Below are 20,188 nucleotides of genomic sequence, written 5' to 3'. Positions count from 1 at the left end.
TTTGTGACGGGTCATGCAATCCCTCTAGGAACGTTCTCAGGTCCTCTGGGTCATAGAAGGTCCGTGACTCCCTGTTCTTGGTGATCCACATCCTGGCTGGTTCGAATAGGCCGAATTTCAGATCTAGGTGGCGAAGGCGGGGCGAAGGGAAAGGAAAGCTCTCCTTCGTTCTGCAGTCTCTTTGGAGAAATCAGCAGAAAGACGTATTTCCAGGGTACCCAACCGGAGTGGACCTTGTGTTCGGGCTGTCTGTAGCAGTTGGCGAGCCTGTCAATGGCGCAGCATGCAGGCTATGATTGGGCGAGGGCGGCCTTTTCCATCTTGTCTCTTGGGACCGAGTCTGGTTGCCCGTTGGAATTCCAGAGGTGGATCAAATGTTGTATCGGTTAATTTGGGGAGCATGTCTCGTAGGTAGGAGGGGATGTCCGTGCCCTCCATCCCCTCTGGAATTCCGAGAAGATGGATGTTGTTTCTACGGCTTCTGTCCTCTAGATCGGTTAGCCTGCTGCGAAGGTGCAGTAGTTCCTGGTCTCTGTTGGCCCAGAAGGCAGCTTGGGTTTCCACTGTCGTCACTCGTTGGTCCAGCCTGGAGATTTGCGACTGGAAGCCCGCTATCTCTAGGCGCATAGATCTTGTCTCTGCTGTTAGCGCCACCATGGCATTGTCTATACCTTCCAGTTTGCGACCCACCGCCGATATCTTCTGCAGTATTCGATCCATTGAAGCGCCTTGCGTGTCCTCTGCCATGTTGGTATGCGGGGGAGTTAGAGGGTCCACTACGGGGGAGAGCTTCTGTTGGCGCAGGGCTTCGGAGAAAAGTAGTTGGCAGGCTGGTTTACCCGATGCTTTGCCCGTCGTCTTGCCCCTGGGCATTGCAGATTTCCCTGTGCTGGCGGGGGTCCGGAGTGTACCTGTCCTGGTCTTAGCAAGAGCTGAGAGCGTAGAAAGTGATGGGCGAGGGGGGGGGAAGATTGAGGAGAGAGGGAGCCCTGGTTGATCAGCGGGTTCAAGTGGGCACTAGCAGGTCCTACCAAACGACCTCAGAGAGCAGACCTCCGGATGCTTGGGCAGAGTATGAATCTGGGCACGGGCTCTATTGTAGACAATGCCTCGCCGTTTCAGGGGTGGGGGGAGAGTAGTGTGAAGGTGAGGCCTCTTGCCGTCCTCCACACCCTACGTTGACTTGGGAGGTCGCGGAGAAGGAGAAGGAGTAGGAGTGAGGATGAGGTGCGTCTCTTAGGTTGGGCCTCCTGGCTGCTTGAAGGCACTTTCACTGCGAATGTTCCCGGCCTTCCTCCTTCCCCTCTGTTCTCCTCTCTTACTGTCTGTCCCTCCTTTCTCCTTTACTGTACAGTATTAGTGTTATCTCTTGTTTTGCCGTTATTGCATTGTGTTGTTCCCTCCTCCTCCTGTGTGCTGTTATCTGGTTCTGCTGTATTCCTTGGTCTTCTTTGTGCGCTGTACATGGTTGGTTGGGTTTTACCTTTTTTTTTTTTATTTATTTATTATTGTCTTTTTGTCCTTTTATTATATTTGTCTTTTGCTGCTCCTTGTTGCTCTCCCCCTCATTTCAATGTTCGTCGATTATGTCTTGCCATTATTTTCTTTCCCCCCCCGTTATTGTTGTGCTTTCCTTCTTGCTGGCTAGCTGTGGGTGCCCCCGTTATCTTTTTCTTTCTCTTTGTCCTTTTTTTCCCCCTTGTTTCCTGGTTGTTTCTTGTCCCCCCCCGCCCCGCAGGTCTCCACTATGACACAGAGCACCACGAGGCCACAGGTGCAAGGCCTCCAATCTCCAGCTAGGTAAAATGGGTGGGGGGGAGGGAGGGGGGGATGTTGTCGGGCCGGCGGGGGAGCTCAGCAACGCCCGCTGCCCTCGGGGTCCAAGGAGGAAGGAGGCACGTCTCCAGCGCCGGGCCACCCCTCTATTCCGGGTCGCAGCCTTCCCGCCACGGGTCTGTGCCCCGTCCTCCGCTCCCCCCAGGCCCAGGGGAGAGTGGTCACTGTTCGCGGGGGCAGGCGGGTGAGGTGTCAGTCGCTCAACGCCTCCGTCGGTGGTCACAGCAGCGAGGGCAGAGGGAGGCGCGCCTCTTACCGCGAGTCCCCGGGAGGTGTGTCTCTCCATCGCGGGCCGGCCCGCCACTCGAGGCCGCGGCTTGTGTTCCTGCTGCAGGCCTCAGATCCGTGCTCCGCTCTCCCCACGGTGCATCAGGGGAGAGCGCTTCTCCTTCACTTCAAACATCGGCCCCTCACCGCCTCTGGTCACTAGTACATGTTCTGACAGTGCCCGGGAGGGCCCCGGTGCGCCCCACCGCCGCCACTCTCGTCCCGCTGCCCGTCGCCTCGCGGAGCTCGGCTCCTAGGCGGCCATCCTGGATCGTGGCCAGACCATGCCCCCGTCTGTGACTGCTTTTAAGTAAATCAGTTTTTTTTATTTTTATGCAGCTCATTTTCCTTAAAGGAAAATGGGATGCATTACAAAAATAAAAATGAAAGATTTCAGCTCTGTTTTATCGGAGTAGGCAGTGGTCCATAGGACCACTGCCTTCTCTGCAAAAATCCTTTTGCTTCCATTCACAAATGGAAAGGGGTCCCTTGGGGACCCCTTCCCATTTGTGAAAGGGTTAACACCAATTTGAAATTGGTATTACCTACTATTGTTTTGCGACCACATTCACGGTAAAAAAATAATCATACATACCACTGCGACTCACAATTAGGAAGGGACGTCCTTGGCATGCCCCTACCTAATTGCAACTTGCAAACCTATTTTACGATTCAGTAAATAGATTACTGAGTTGCAAAAAAGCATTTGTACATGCCAAAATGCTTTTTTCTGTGCGCAAACGGCCCAATTCTGCGAATGGGGCTGTTTGTGCATAGAAAAAGATTTGTACATCTGGCCCTTATTCCCTTAAAAATGTGATATATGTTTTTTGATAGAGTTAGCCCCCATACTCCTTTTTTGTGAAAATAAATGTCTGTATCTATATAATATACACCACCTTAGCGATCCCTGAACCCCCTAAAAGGCTCTTAGTACACCTTAACACTGCCCATCCTAGAACTCTAAAAACACCTTCCTACCTCTTAGCAATCCCTACAGCTGAACCCTAAAAACACTTTACTACCTCCTTTAGGCTGCACTTCTCTGAAAGCTAAAAACTTCCTACTACGCATCAAAGTTACCTATCCTTGAACCCTTTACTTCCCCCTAACACTATACTTTTCTGAGTCCTAAAACCACTACTAACCCTTAAATCTGTCCATTCCAGAACCCTAAAAACTCCTTACTATTACACCTTAACCCTACCCATCCCTGAACTTAAAAACCCCCAAGCTAGCTCTTAACACCACCCATCCCAGAACCCATAAAACCCCTAACTACTCCTCAAGACTATCCATCACTGAACCCTACAAACTACTTCCTACCCCTACTTGAGTGACATAACATTTAAAATAAATGGTATTTTTGAAATTGGAATTCTTTCTCTCTCTACATACACACACACACACACATATATAAAATATATATATATATATATATATACACACACACACACACATATCTATAGTTATATCACTTAAAACCATTAAAAAATACTTACCTGCGACTGTAAAGTACCATGATGTCAAAGTACTAAAAGCAACCATCATTGTACTTACCTGCAATGTAAAAACTCCAGTGTACCCATCTGTGATGCTGACTGCTGAGTAAAGGTAACACACCTTCTAGGATAGTCACAGACACCTTCCTAAACAGCTTCCTATTCTCACATACACACTTCCACAAGTATCTCTAGCTCAGTCTCACTAAATATCTTCTTCCCACCAGTCTCAACTTCATCATGTGGCTCATAGGTTACCATTGTGCACAGTGATCTTTGTAGGTCTTGTCCTCCTCTTTTAGATTCTTCTAAATCGAAGTTATGAGTCAGTGATTTCATCAGCAAGTGTTGATGCAAGGGTCGCGATCTGTGACTTGTTCGAGTAGCTGTGATTTCTCATTTCTGCATACCACATTGTAAAGATTTGTTAAGTGGACAAGACCACTCTTCATTCACATTTTTACGACTCAGAAGTTGACAGTCACTAGGAATCGCAAATTGACAATCACGTATAGGTCTGTGTGTATATATAGCCCTACTTCTGACATATGGGTAGATAAAGAGTGAGGTACTATTGTGAATGACTCCATTTTGAATATCTAGGATTTCTCTGTTTTTCTATACCGTGATTTTGTAATGTCTTCACTTCGAAAATGTGGACAAATATTTTACTAAAAGACTGTTTTGTTACACATATCTTTTAATTTCTAAAGGAAGGCCTCAAAGGAACTGCAAATGTGGTATTATTTCAAATAAGAGAGGCATTAAAATGAATAAATGCATGACCGTCTTTGGAATGACTAAATGCACAATGGGCCTTGTTTTCATACAGTTTTCTGCATTTGAGTATGGATAAAACCTATTTTCGCAAATCTGCCACCACAATGTTAGATTGAATTTAGAAATATTTTGATTTCATTGGTAACAAAACAGGCAAATCTTTAGTTCTTACAACCAAAAAGAGTCAGGGACAACCTAACCACATAGTCAAAGTTAAAAATGAAGACTTTAATATATGTTTTTTTCAAAGTATCTAAATGTTTCTTGATTTGTTGCGCATTGTGGGTAAAACATTTTGGGAGTGTGCACTGTGGGTAAGATATTCTGGGAGAAACATCCATGTCACTCATTCCTGAATTCAGTTTACAGATAACTAATGCTTTTAAAGTACCCTTGTTTTGTAAGCTGCCGAACGTTACGAATTTGAAAACAGTTCAGACGATACAACCCCTTGTTAGCTACACTGCATAGATGCAGAAGGCTAGCAAATTCTTGAAAACAAAATCATGTCTGCCCTCGTATGAGAGGATCAAGTTGCATGAAGAAAACAAAGACGTGCCCAACCGTCACTACGAGCTCATCTTTGCCTTTGCAAAATGAAAGACTTTATGTATACTTCTGTGAAAAAAAATGCTGCCTTCAGTTTTCCAAACCATGCATGCTCCTGATATTACAAATGTATTGTTTCTAGTCGTGGTGGAAAAAAAGCATACATGCGCTTTTCACAACGTTAATGAATGAAATACCATTGTTTTTTGTCATAGTTTGAATACTAGTTCACAATACCACAAAACTAGGTACAGTTACAAACCACCATAACACGAAAAATTAGTGTACAAAATTGCAGGGTACTTAGAAAAAATATTACCATTAGGTTTCAATCCACACATGCTTGGCACTCCAAATATGGTTTGATACTAAGAGTGTGAAAGACGAAGCAGCTCTGCCAGCTTAAACTATCTTCCTTTCACAGTTTGCGTTTGACACGAGGATAAGTTCCCTACCACCATGTCATTACCCTATAAATAATGATTCATATATACTACGCACGCACGTGGTAAAAAAGTGACTCACTAGACAGTGATACGCATTTACTTCGGACAATTCTTCTAGAAAACGGAGGACTAGTTGGAAAATATACTCAGTCATGTCAAGGAAGGATTTCTAGGGGATTTTTTATGACTGTGCAAGATATTCTGTTTTTCAACATACATCACACAAGAAGTAGGCAGTGGCCTCATACTGAAACATTTGAGTTCTACTTTAAAACCAGGAAGTATGATGCTTGAGGGGACTAAGGCAATTTTTTGCTTTGGGGTAAACATATAATTAACAACAGATTTCACGTGCTCCAAAACTCATTTAAGGCTACTAAAAAGCACTGTTTCCTAAATATTAAAGGAAACAGGTATGATTTTAAGCTGAAATGCTTACCAGTCTGAAAGGGCTAATGCCAAACGTCTATGAGGGAGTAGATCCTTTAAAGCAGTAAGGTCAAGAATCTGGAATGAACCTCCTCTGAACAGCTGAATAATTCATAATTTTTTATGGATTTAAGAAGGTGGTTTGGGCTTATTTCTTTGTGCCACCCAAGGCGCCTGCCTAGTTTAATGAATTGTGGTTGCTTAATTTTCTGAACGGTTGTGGAATATGGTATTTGATGTTATAATTTTAGGTTTATTAATTTTTTTATGTATTGATGGTACAGGAGGCTTCTCCTAGTTTGCCTAATTGTTTGTTACTGGATTCCTCATTTTGCCAAATGCTTCGGTGAACATATGCTTAACAAATACACTAATAATAGAAATAATAACAGTAACACTCATTGGAAAGATAGTTTTTATGTGCAAATATTTGTCTTTGCCATGAATGGGAACAGCACAGGCATATTCCCTGCAAAGTTATATTGTAAAGGTTGCCTAATAAAAGTATTTTAGGAAGAAAGGGATCTTAAAGTCAATACAATTAAATAAAAGCCACACTATTTGGATACAAAATGTAGCGATTTTGTCTACATGAGATAAACATTTGAATCATCCACTAGGCTACATGGACCTGCAAGTTGTGGACTAGTTCACTTAAAAGTGAAGACAAGGGCAATGAGCACCTTCAAGTAATAATATTTCATATTTTCTTAAACCATTTTTTCCCATATATACCAACCTTTTTGCTGCATTGCCGAGGGAGAAGACTTGTTCATGGGTGAAGCCACCCTCAGGAATATTCGCTGTCGCCAAGAGACACGACGGGGGGTGACAGGTCCAGCATTTAAAGAGTCATTGCTACAGCCAGACAAAGTCCTTCTTCGCCCCTCCCAGTCACTGTGGAAACAGGCACAAGGCCAAATCAAAGTCAAACGAAGAAAGTAAGAACACCCTAGAAGGCAGATTTAAGATGATGACCACAGCAAAAGCTGCAACATTTACACCTGTGTTGACATTAATGAAAGCTGCCAATAGAGCATGGGGGAAGAAGCAGAATTAGAAATCTGTATAAAACAAATTAGACAAAGGTACATCTACAGCTAAAAATCACTGATCTACAGAATCATAAGTAAAAAGAGGCATATCACATCTCTTTCCACACAAACATGATCCTTTTAAAAGTTTCTTCATCCCATATATTGGGCGTTTATCAGTATCTGATTAGGTGTGTTCTGTGGTCATGCTCAAGATACTGAGTCATCACTGAAGAAAATTAATTCTGGTTGTGACCCAAGTTTACGCATTTGCAATTGGAAACCAGACGTGTTACTATGGTTGCTGAACTTAAAGTTGTCCACAATCAGGTTTCAATGCCAGACACTTTTTTCAGTTGTGGCCATTATCATCCAAACTACAAGGAGTTACATTTTCGAAGGGACTGAAAGTATAAGTGGAGGAATCTGGAGGACAATACCCCAACTAGAGGATCCGAGTGCTTTCATAGGCACCACCGTAGAGCTGTGTAGTGTTACAAAACTCTCTACAATAAGAGGAAGACTTTAGTTTTTTTGCATTCAAGGGGCTATGAGTGTAGACACTATACGACAGTAGCTCAGTATGCCCATAACAGAGGTTACCAGAAGTATACATTACCTTGAGCTAGCATTTCAGGAAGTACATTCCACACAAACAGAAAGATAGCATGCAGATTCCTTGAGAGAAGCAAAAACCAAGTCCTAGGATGAAAACTCTAGTGAGCTCATCAATGAAAAGCAATTACTTGAATATATCCAACAGTATCTCAAACTGCACTTTTCAAAACCCAGACAAAAGTCAACCTCTGTCAGCTAGTAGAAAAATATCTACTATAATCAGCAGTTCTCCAGCACTTGGATCTCAAGACAACAATTATGAACTGCAATTTAACCTCCAACACTCTAACGATATGCCCATTCCTTTTCAAAACTGAAGCAGTTTGTATATGGACAAATTCCTATTTATGAAAAATGCAGTATGATGGCCATGATTGTAGAAAGTCAACTATCAATTGTCTGTGGGCTCTCTTATGATAAAAGCGTTGAAGAAAATCTGCAGAGTGACTGAAAAGTGTAGAGACATTTCAGTTTCAAAAGTCTCATGCTGGTTTCTGAAATGCACAGAAACATGAAACCACACAGTTTCTGCCTGCCACAGTAATCAAGATACACACAGTATGGGGACTTGTGGGAACAATTAGGGAGTTTAGCACTTTTTTTTCTAAAAGTAAGATTTAGTTTCTTCCTTAGCTCTGTTAAACGTATTTGAACTAGCAAGTGGGCATACCTCTTACAAACCTAGCGGCTTTAATTCACTGACAAACAGCATTTTTTAAGTGCCAATTTTAATGCCATCTTTGGAAATAATCATATAAGCAAAACTCAGTCTTTCAAAGGGTAAAAAAGCTCATTTGGTTTTAGGAATGAGGGCTGTGCTGCTATCAACTAACGGAGTCCACAAAGTTTTGGAAAAGTACGGATTATGGTGGGACGTTTTGTTACACTATAGGTAAAAAGTCTGATTGTTTCGCTAATTAACAGTTATTTGGGCCAATTGACAAACAAGACAATGAAATGACACAGTCTGACTCCACTAACTGTTCTTGCTAAAGTGGTGTTGTCAGTTATCCAAACCAACGAAACAGCTTCACGTAATAATTGCAGATCTTTCAGACTGCACGAAGTATAATCTAATGTCTGAGTCCACCGCGGAGCTAGTCTCTGACAGTGCATACGTTCTCACACCCCATCACTGCACCAGAGGTTTTGTTAGGCACAGTAATACAGATCAAAATTGCCAACTAAAATACCCTTTTAAGCAGTGCATATAATTTAATGTCTGTCCCTCTTCTTCGGATAAGTACCAAAATGTTTTTCAAAATGGTTCCAGGAAATAGAAAGCATTTAAAATTGGCCAACTAAAAATCTCCTGCCTTGTGAAGGCAATGTCAGACTACAATACCCTCATGCTGCAAAGGGAGGATGTTTTGATAGAAGGTAAGCACCTGCAGAAGAGAAATGCACACTCAGGTTATGTGCCATGTACAATGCGTGGGGAAGCACACACTGTGCACCTCAAAAACATTGTTTGAAGCTAATTTGTGAAAATGTTAACCTTTATAGTGTCATGTGTTTGATGGTTTTTAAGGAGATACCAAAATGCCTTTTTCCTTCAAAGAAAGATTACATTTTCTCTTCAGCTCTATTAAAGACATTAGAACTAGCAAGTAGTAGAACACTTACAAATCTAGTGACTTTAATTCACAGAAAAACAGCTTCCTTTTAAGTGCAAATGTTAATGATGTCTTTGGATATAATCAATTAAGCAAAACTCATTTAAAGAAGATGGAGACACCAAGACAACAGGTGCCTAGAGAAAAGGCAGAGTCTCCAAATAGGTGAAAACGGAAACCTTCTGCCAGACAGAGATATTTTATTAAAGTAAAGAGGAGGAAGGAACCCTGGACGCAATCCTAGGATAGCTTGCAGGGCAATAAAGGGGCAGCGAACTGCACTATTTATTCCTGCAAGAGAGGGATCTATCCGACAAGGACACCAGAATATCAGGCATACCACGGAGAAAAACATCAGAAATTCCATCAGTAACCCTGTAAGTGAAAGGGGGAAAAACCATGGGTTGCCGTATAACGGTTCAGAAACCACTGAACAGGTGGGAGGAACAGAGGAGGTATAAACCAATGAATTCCTGGGAGGAAAAGGGGAAAAGAAGGAATGCGCCAGGGAGGAATACATCAGACAAGAGGCAGAATGGGAGTAGGGTCAATCCTTACCTGGGAAACATCTATGTTTCAGGCAAATCTTGGGACTGGAGAAGGAAGGATGCATAATGGGAACAGGACCACTCCTTATGTGGGAAACCTCTATGTTTCAGGCAAAAGCATTCCCTGCCCACTTTGAGAGGAAAAGAGCATAAGAGTAACAGTTGGGTCTAACAGAACAGATAAAAAACAGAGACCAGAGATTGAAATGAGAAAGATGAACGTTGAAGGCTGGTGACATAATTCCTTGAAGACTGCAGTAACCTTTGAGACAAAGTGTCTAGGGTGTTCATGAACTTAGAAACCTAATGATCCTGAAATTGTTCCTTGAACCTTCTCTAACATATCTCAGACATTTATTTAGCCTATGTAGCAGCTACAAACATCATTGCTCCATCATCTATTATATTATGCTTGCTGTATTTATTTGCTTGCCTTGTATTGTACCATTTCTGTTGATGTTTTGGAAAGGCAAGGGACAGGTGCTCTGAGACTGCAAGAGTTTTTAGTAAGCACTTGCTACACATGAAAAATAAATCAACATGGTAAAACAATCATTTTGTGTTCTCACGTAGTTCGCAGATTTATAGAAGAAATAATCAAACGTGGAATAGTAAGGAAAAGGTAAGGAGAACAGAGCTAACTGCTTAACAGTAAACAGAAACTTGTATAGCACAACCTGCAAATTAATTACCAAGTAAACATACAGTTGTTTATATACAACAACAAAAAAACTAGGAGTCACCAACTAACGTTTAGAAAAACTAGAGAAGAACCTATTGGGTCAATAATGTGTCCACTGACTCACAAATGTTCCTTAGATAACATTCCAATTTTCTTAAATCCTAAGCCAGGCTTGTCAGAGGTTTTTATGAGGCCCGAGCTAACACTTATTGCAGGGTTCAATGGGTGCCTGTTCTGTTTTTGCCTGAAGCACCTGATTACAATTAATGAAAAATAATGCACTCCAGGGAAATGACAAACATGTTATCTGTTGCTATCTACTGGTCTGGCCACATAAGCTGCCTCATAATCATTAAACCTGAAAGCTTGCTTGCAATTCCAATCTATAAATTGCACTGTGAATGTTGGTGAAGAAACGTGGGGCCCTGGAAAAAACAGAGCCTGGGGCATATGTTTCCCTTTACTGCATTCCTCCTCCCCACCTGACAGCCCTGTCGTATGCACGCTACTCCGAAGATCCTGCGTACCTGAAGATGAAAATACCTACCTGCCATTCTCATCTCAGGATACACGCTGGCTACTTTCCTTAACATGAGCTCCCAGGTGTTCACAAGCAATCCAAAGGGGAGGGTCAGTTGAGACGAAGTTTCTCAATTGCTACAATGTTTTATTTCTTTAGATCTGAGATCCTGTGGCGATCTCCCACTCTTCAGTGAAAAACCTAAAGGGTTGGCTCTTTTTAGCGTTTATCGCTTCTTCGCCCTTCACTTCCCTTCTCTAGCTAAACATGAAACATCTAGAAGACATATAATCTGCTTCGTGGTTCTTAAAATAATAAATATGCTTCTTCACACTTCTGGAATATACAGGTTGAAGTCTAGCAAGGGTCTCGTTTAGCAAGAAAATGTGTACTGTTTTTCTTTTAAATTTGTTTTATTTAAAATGTTATGTCACCACAACCTCCAATGATTTGTGAGATTTATACCCGCAGCTAAGAATGATCAGTCACTAAGTCACAGATTGCTGTACCCAGGACATTTTCATTAATAATTGTTGGACTGGCCCATGGGCATCGACTCCATGTTGGATTATTTTTCACACAATAGAAGACATCTGCAACAAACGAAGTCTTCCGTTGAGGAAGGTCAGTGCATGTGAATATACAGTAGGAACTTCACCATCTGCTCTGACTTGGAGAGTGTTTCTACAAGGAAGGAAACTTCTTTGTGTGATACTTGCATATGTTGCTTCTGTAAGTATGCAGCCCATTGAATGACCTCAAAGTAAGCTGTGCTACAAGATCGCCCGGAAAGACCGCGCCAAACAAATCGGGGGAGGAATCGCCATCATCCACAAAAACTCCATCAACATCACGACCTCCACCGAAGACACCCCCCTCGCCGTCGAACATATGCACTTCCAGATCCACACCGACCCCAGGACCACCCTCAGAGGTACCCTCGCCTACAGGCCCCCTGGCCCACGTGCCCTTTTCAGCAAATCTATCACGACTTCATCACCCCGCACGCCCTCACCTCACCAGACTACATCCTCCTTGGGGACCTAAACTTCCACCTGGAGAAGAACAACGACACCAACACTGCCACCCTGCTCGACAACCACGCCAACATCGGACTCAAGCAACTGGTAAACACCCCCACCCACTCCGCCGGCCACACGCTCGACCCCATCTTCTTCGCCAGCAACCACATACCCTTCAGCCAATCCTCTGAACTTCTCTGGACCGACCACAGATGCGTCCACTTCACCTTCAAACGTGAGACCCACCACCTCCGACACAACAAATCCCCCGCAGACCCTGGAACAAAATCTCCACAGAACAGCTACTCGCAACTCTTAACCACACCCAACCAGCCATCACCACCGACGCCAACACCGCAGCCCTCAGCCTCACTCAGTGGATCACCAACTGTGCCGACGACCTCGCCCCTCTCAGGAACCACCCAAGAGAAACCAACATCAGGAAAACCGCATGGTTCACTGAAGCCCTCAAGGAATCCAAGAAATCCTGCTGTTCCCTCGAAAAAACCTGTCGCAAAGAACACACCGCAGAACACATGTCAGGCCTCAAGGAAGCAACTCGCGCACACCACCAGCGGATCCGCTCCACCAAAAGGGCATCTTTCAAAGAGAGACTTGACAACAACACCCACAACAGCAAGGAACTCTTCAACATTGTCAGAGAGCTCTCCAACCCCAATGCCAGCTCAAACACCATCAAGCCCTCTCAGGAACTCTGCACCTCCCTCGCCACTTTCTTCCATCGAAAGATCACCGACCTACACAACAGCTTCGGACCCCAAAACCCGCCACCCACCACTGAACCAACAGCTCCAGCCACTACCCTCAACGCCTGGACCCCCGTCAGCACCGAAGAGACCAAAATCACCATGAACACTATCCACTCCGGCTCTCCATCGGATCCATGCCCCCATCACATCTTCAACAAAGCCGGCGCCATCCTCGCCCCCTATCTCCAAAGCATCATCAACAGCTCGTTTGCTTCTGCCACCTTCCCCGAGAACTGGAAACACGCGGAAGTCAACGCTCTCCTGAAAAAACCCACGGCTGACCCCAACGACCTGAAGAACTTCCGCCCCATCTCTCTTCTCCCCTTCCCAGCCAAGGTCATCGAGAAGGCCATCAACAAGCAACTGACCAACTTCCTTGAAGACAACAACCTGCTCGACCCCTCCCAATCGGGCTTTCGCACCAACCACAGCACGGAAACCGCCCTCATCGCAGCCACCGACGACATCAGAACCCTGATGGACAATGGAGAAACTACCGCCCTCATCCTACTGGACCTCTCGGCTGCATTTCACACAGTATGCCATCGCACCCTAATAACCCGCCTCCGCTCCACTTAAATCCAAGGTCAGGCCCTACACTGGATCATCTCGTTCCTCTCTGACCGTACCCAAAGAGTCTACCTCCGCCCTTCCGCTCAGAACCCACCAAGATCATCTGCGGCGTTCCACAAGGCTCTTTGCACCGCCCTACACTATTCAATATATACATGAGCCCCCTTGCGAACATCGCTCGCAAACATAACATCAACATCATCTCCTACGCCGACGGCACACAGCTGATACTCTCCCTCACCAAAGACCCAGCTACCGCTAAAGCCAACCTCCATGATGGAATGAAAGACGTCGTAGAATGGATGAAGCTCAGCCGCCTGAAGCTGAACTCTGACAAGACGGAGGTCCTCATCCTCGGACACTCCCCGTCCGTCTGGAACGACTCATGGTGGCCCACGGCTCTGGGCACCGCACCAACCCCCTCTGACCACACTCGCACCCTTGGATTCATCCTGGACCCCCTCCTCACCATGACCAAGCAAGTCAACGCCGTCTCATCCGCCTGCTTCTACACCATCCGCATGCTCCGAAAGATCTTCTGCTGGATACCCACCGACACTAGGAAAACTGTTACCCACGCCCTCGTCACAAGCCGACTGGATTACGGAAACACCCTATACGCAGGAACCACCACCAAGCTACAGAATCGTCTCCAGCGAATACAGAACGCCTCCGCACGCCTCATCCTTGACATACCGCGCCACAGCCACATATCCGCCCACCTGAAGCACCTCCACTGGCTACCCGTCAACAAGAGGATCACCTTTAGGCTCCTCACCCACGCACACAAAGTCCTCCACAATAAGGGCCCCGAATACCTCAACAGACGCCTCTCGTTCTACACGCCCACCCGCCAGCCTCACTCTCACCACCGTCCCTCGCATCCGCAGAACCACAGCTGGAGGAAAATCCTTCTCCTATCTGGCAGCCAAGACATGGAACTCCCTCGCCGTTCTCCTGAGAATCACCCAAGACCACCTCGCATTCAGGAGACGCCTAAAGACCTGGCTCGGTCACCTCAGAGGGTTAACACTGTAGTCATCCCAAGGATTGTCAGTAGGCCCTGAACCAAAGAGACTGCTTGGGTCAGAAAACATGCTTGCAGACCCCATAAGGTGACTCCAATGGATGATGCACATGAGTATGGCAGTGGAGAGGGTGGATGTGGTAGGAGAGTTAGAAAAGGTGTTGGTAGAGGTAGAGTAGAGGGGCCAGTGCCACTGTCTAACGCTTCTTTGGTGCCAATTCTTGAGGACTTCAGAAATGGGTTCTTCCTTGAAGTCAAGCCTCCTTTGTTGTGGAAAGTTCTCCTGGCTTCAGTGGAGGTGGTTTCACTGAAATGTTCCCAGTAACAAGATGGATGAAGAGGCATGACTGCTAGAGCCAAGCTCCTCTTGAAGCCTCTGCAGGAGGGGCAACTACTATTCTTGGGATCCAATTGTCGACAGTGTTTTTGGTGTCAACTGGATCTTCAGTGTCAAAAATGGCTTTGGTGGTGTTGAAGCAGATGTGCTAATGTATATATGTTATGATTAACAAAAGTTCATAGAGAAATTAATTGTAGAGAAAATATTGTGCATGTGTGAAAATGTGCCCACGAAGAATGGCAGCCACTTATATGAAAGTTGTACTAAAATAATTAAAAATACGTGAAAAAATGAAAATTTAATAATAATGTAGTAATTTGCCATATTGAGATGTATAACCTATGTTTTGCACTATATTGTACTGTTAACTTAGCCGAAGTTGTGGCCTAGTCTTTCCAGGTCTCATGCAGGAGCCGAATTAATAAACGCACAATGTAGAAGTTGCTGGTGCATTGAACTGACCGTGAACTGTTTGCTGCTTAATAAAATCTGCTTTGCTAGAGTTTTCTGCAATGTGCCGATGGACAGGAGATGATGGAACTAAAATTGTTACAATTTGGTGTAAGGCAGACTCAACGTTCTTTCCCAGGACTCAAACAGTAGAGGCACTGACTAGAGAAGAAGATGCAACATTTTTGATACTTGATGAGCCGGATGATGAGGACATCGTACAGTGAACCAATCAATGAACTGAGATTGTTAAAATATTAGAATTCATAGATTTGTGAAAATTATATTATTGGTTAGGGTGATAACCGGTGAGTAACTGACCAATTAGGAATTAGGGGGAAGGACTGGAAAACCTAAAGTCATGACAAGAGGCTAAAACTTCAGATGCGAGATGAGAGATGAGAGAATTGAGGGAGATGCGAGGAGAGAATTGCTGATGTCAGAAGACGCGATTCGAGATTCTGTCATTGGGCTCATGCTCTTGATAGCCTGATGTGTTGCTGATCAATTGATGACCTGAAGACGAAAATTGACTTTGTTGCTGATCCATTCCGCGGATAGGTATCTATGACAATGTGACTGATTAACTTTGTGCCTTTTCTTCTAGGTACTAACTGCGCTGTTTAATAGTTTTACTCTTAGTTAGATGTCTTCCAAATTCATGTTTCTAAATTTTTTTGCATGAAGTCCCACATGCTCATGCTAATCTGGGCTTTGGGTGCTGTTGACGGTGACAAATGATTGACAAACTGATTGCTGAACTCTGCTATTGATGTTGACATATTCATCTTTGTTGGCTTATGCTGAAGCATTAGAGTATATGTTTTCTCAAGTTCTGATTAGATTGTGTTACTATTGGTGGTCATTAATGAACGAATTCTGAGCTGACTGAATAAAGTCTGAATTAACCTTAAGACTTAGTATTGTAACTAATAGGTAAATAAAATTGATAAAACGTATAATTGAGTTGTGGTTACTCACGAAATGTTGATATATTGTCACATGCTTAATGATTCTCTTAGTGGTTATTGATTGATTACATTGATAATTGATATTCATCGATTACTACATAGCTAGGATACTCCATGCGATCCAAAAGGTTCATCGATCTATACGCGTCCCCTTGTAAGTTTACTTACTAAGGACTAGGTGCGATAGCAGTGGTGTCATCATCACTGACTTTGAGTGCAGGTAAGGCTGTTGGCAACCTAGAGCCAAGTAATAGTTGAAGGTTGGTGAGGTGCCCTTAGTCTGATCCTTTTTAGGTTCTGAGACCATTTCCCAAAGCCAATAGTAGTCAGAAGGTATCAGAAGCCCTGGAGGTGGCAGTCTCTTTTGCGCAGGGCATGATACCTGACTTCAGTGGCAGTGGTGCTCCAACACGGCATGAAACCTCTTGTGAAGCTTGGAGAACGTATCAGAGCTGAGTGGTATACTTGAGACCACTGGTGTGGTTTTGGTTCAAGGGAAACTGGTTCTCGATGCCAGCTCTATATCCTCTTCCGCCTCATGATCGGAGGCACTCAAGGAGACTGAATCTGGACGGGGTGTTGCTTGGGCTGTGGGGATTCCAGAGGGGCCAGCCTCTTTCCCTTTGTCAGCACCTAAGGGTTCCTGTTTGCTAAAGATATTAGGGTCTCAGAGAATGACTATCTATTTTGTGGTTTGGGCAATGACTCTCCCTTTTTTTTTTTTGGGAAGAGAAATGCAAGGTCTGACCATGGGTACTTGGCATATCACCAGGACAGTTTTGGAAGAGTGTCCTTTCCTTGTGATCCACATCCTCAGATGTCTGAGTTCATCTGGTGGTATGCGGTCCTTGAAGGGCTTCATGCCCTACAGTACAGGGACTAGAGTGCTGTTCTTGAGTATTTGGAAAGTGTCTGTTAAAGAAAGCGGTGGAAGTCGTTGAGTGCAGGCTAGTTCTTCGAAATCTAGCCATGTGGGCATGAAGAAATGTGTGAACCCTGTCAAAGTTTTTTGCCTTTTCTGTGTACGTCTGAAGATGATTAAAAAAAATCTAACATGGAGTCGGTCTACTAAGGTAGGAGTCACAGCCCGTAGCTCAAAAAACGACTCAGAGAAAGAAAAAAAAATCAAAAAATCCGAGCTCAACACTAAATGGGAGGAGTATAGAGAACATGTGTACTTACACCACATAAGCTACAAACATTACATTAAAACAGCATATTGGATTGGAAAGCAAAACAGTAATATGTTCAGTAAAATACTCTTGTGGTTTGTCTTACGTGTTGCTGATGCCTAGGATGGTTAGAGTGAAGTGATAAGAGCATACATGTGACATCTGCACACAGCACCTTGGAACTTGTTGGATGATGTGGATTCTCACGAGTGGGGATTTTGAATGAAGCTCATGGTGGATCATCCTACTCAATACCATTCACCAATGTAGTTTATATGGGTGCCAAAGTGTAACCTGTTTTTTATGACTCCCTTAAGCAGAATGTTATAGTATGAAAAAGGGGGCGGGGAGCACTTTACTTTTGACGTTTACATTTAATAGGCTCTGAGGTAAACTCCACGTCAAATGAGGACGGGTGGAGCTGAAAGGGGTGTTCACATTGTTTCTGATTTCTGATCTAGTAGTACTGTATAAAAGAATACTTGCGATACATTCCTTATAAACATTTGTACTTCCATATGGAAGAAAGTTACTTAATTTGGAAATTTCAAGGTAAATGTTTAACCATTCTTCATGAACACAGTTTGCCAAAGTAAAGCTCTCTTTACTGGGGTTTGCTGCCATCTACTGTCGCCTGCATATGTTTGCAAATTAAGGCTGAGGACACTACATTAATTTTTTCAACCTTTACACCTTTGGATTGAAAATATATTCTTTCTTATATTGATATCGAGTTTTGCAGAAATTATTTTAGAAAATTATTTTAAAACTGTTAGATTATTCTGTAATTATTTGTTGTGCCGATTTATTAAGAGGTTAAACATTTAAGATAAGATAATGTCAATTGTTCCCTGCATTAAACTAATTTCCGAGAAGATTTACGTGGGTACAGTGTTTTGCAAAATCATACCTTCTTGCTATCTAGCTAATCACTTACGTACATACTTATGCTTTACACTACGCTTCCCAGTATCTATAATGATTATCCACTTTAGCACATTACAAGGGTTAATCAATTTGTTTATTCATAGTCCACCAAACTCACAGGCATGTCATATAAATAACATTCAAATATAAAAGAGATTACAAAACAGTGCTTAAAAAGACCTTACAATTATTTAATTAATTCTTATACATTGTTAAGTAAGCAGGAATAATCCTGTGGTAGCTTAAGAACACAGCTTCCGAGGCTCTACATATAATATGAAATAAGGTTTCATATTCCTTTTTTGCACAAGCAAAAATATTGTTAGTCCTTGTAGGAAAATGCCACTGTTGGCATGGTTACCCCCCCACCCACCCACACTTTTTGCATTGTGTTGATGCCAACTTTGATTGAAAGTGTGCTTGGATCCTGCAAACCAGGCCCCAGCACCAGTGTTTTTTCCCCAAAATCTGTACTTTTGTTTCCACAACTGGCACACCCTTGGCACACAATTAAGTCCCTTGTAAAAGGTACCCATGGTACCAAAGGCCCTGAGGCCAGGGATGGTCCCTGAGGGCTGCAGGATGTAATATACCACCATAGGGTACCAGTAGACAGCTCCCCCAGCAATCAACTGACCCCACACTCGAAGACACCACACAAGCATACACGCACACACAACACCCACCACCCTCCCACCCCCTCCCATGTCGGACACCTGACTTTCCTTTTCTGGCGCGGAGGTCGTCCGTCAGAGAACAGGAAGGGGCGCTGCTACCACCTGCAGTGTCCTATCAGCAGGACACCGCCAGGCCATCTGTTTGGTCAAAATATGGCTGGTGTGTCCTTCTGGCGTGGCAGTGCAGGTGGTAGCACAGCCCTAGGCACCTCGACAGCCAGCATGGTTACTGACGGATTTCCACCCTAAATGTGGCAGAAATCCGGCAGTAACCATATTATGGGGGGTGGAAGACTGCCAGCACTGGTCTTTGCTTCGCTTTGAGACCGCCAAAGTCAACATGAGGGCCTATATCTCATTTTGATATAGCATATACAGAGCCAGCTTCCTACAGTCCTTCTTTAAACCTGTCCATGATCGGCTAATTTAAAGATGTGAATTTTGTTGAACTGAAACATGGTAAACTCTTTCATTAGGCCTGCTGACACCCGGAAACCACCACCCATACACTTCGGCTTGGATCCTAGCACAGAATTAATGGCCCACATCTACACTGGTTTTAGTTTAATTACATACCGGCTGCAGACAACTGTTCTCATCTGATGTCTTACAATTCACTTGCTGGCTCGTTACAAAATTCATTTCTCACTGAGTAGGCCAAGCGTGGCAGGTTTCCTTGAAATGTAACGCTCACCAACCACTAGGGAACCAAAACGTTTAGGCTGACCTATATACTTCATTAAGTATTGCACTTCTTGCTGCATTGAGTAAATACCACAGTCACAAAAGAGGAAAGAAAATGGCCTCTTTCTGCTTTTACTAATCCAACTTTACCCCTCTTACCCACAAAGGGTTCACACAGCCAAGCCATAGGACAGCCTCTATTTATTCCCAAGAGATCATTTTTAGAAGACAGCCAGGCAGGAAGTCCGCATGTTAATCCAACAATACCATCAGCATCTTACACTTTAAACAACAACTCTTGAGCATTACCCACCATCACATTACCCCATTTACTTAAGTACTTTTTCTCCTGTTCAGGAAGAAATGTGCTCACCTCATGTCACTGCAAAACACCACTGCAAGGTCTTAAACATGACACCCAAAATGCAAGACTTTTTGTTTTTGTTTTTTCCTACATTAGTCTTTGTGTGATTCGCTTCCCAACAGCCAGCCTTACTATAAGAATTTAATACAAGAGTACCTCAGACTTACACTAATGTGTAATGAATACCATTATTTTTGTTCTCCATCCCACTTAGGTTGAAACACATGTACTCTTACCAAATAATTTGCTAGATCTGAAATATAGGAATTAAAAGGAGCAAGGCAAGAATGCAGTACTGCTTTATGCCTGCAGAACATTTACTTTTCACATACTTTCCCATTTTCTAGTGTTACTCCCTAAAGTTCAAGAATTAGTATTATCAGC

General features: G+C 43.7%; 1 protein-coding gene across 3 annotated transcripts in view; it reads right to left on the bottom strand.

Moving 5' to 3' along the window:
• The window catches only part of TBC1D4 (TBC1 domain family member 4), a 599,835-nt gene that overhangs the window by 88,645 nt on the left and 491,002 nt on the right, over positions 1-20,188 (bottom strand). For all 3 annotated transcript variants that reach the window (XM_069205277.1, XM_069205279.1, XM_069205278.1), the window contains one exon: positions 6,549-6,706. In XM_069205277.1, coding sequence (XP_069061378.1) covers positions 6,549-6,706 — 158 coding nt within the window. The remainder of the gene's footprint in view (positions 1-6,548; positions 6,707-20,188) is intronic.

This window comes from Pleurodeles waltl, chromosome 8, assembly GCF_031143425.1.
Source record: "Pleurodeles waltl isolate 20211129_DDA chromosome 8, aPleWal1.hap1.20221129, whole genome shotgun sequence".
NCBI lineage: Eukaryota > Metazoa > Chordata > Amphibia > Caudata > Salamandridae > Pleurodeles > Pleurodeles waltl.
This window is presented reverse-complemented; position numbering and strand designations above follow the sequence as displayed.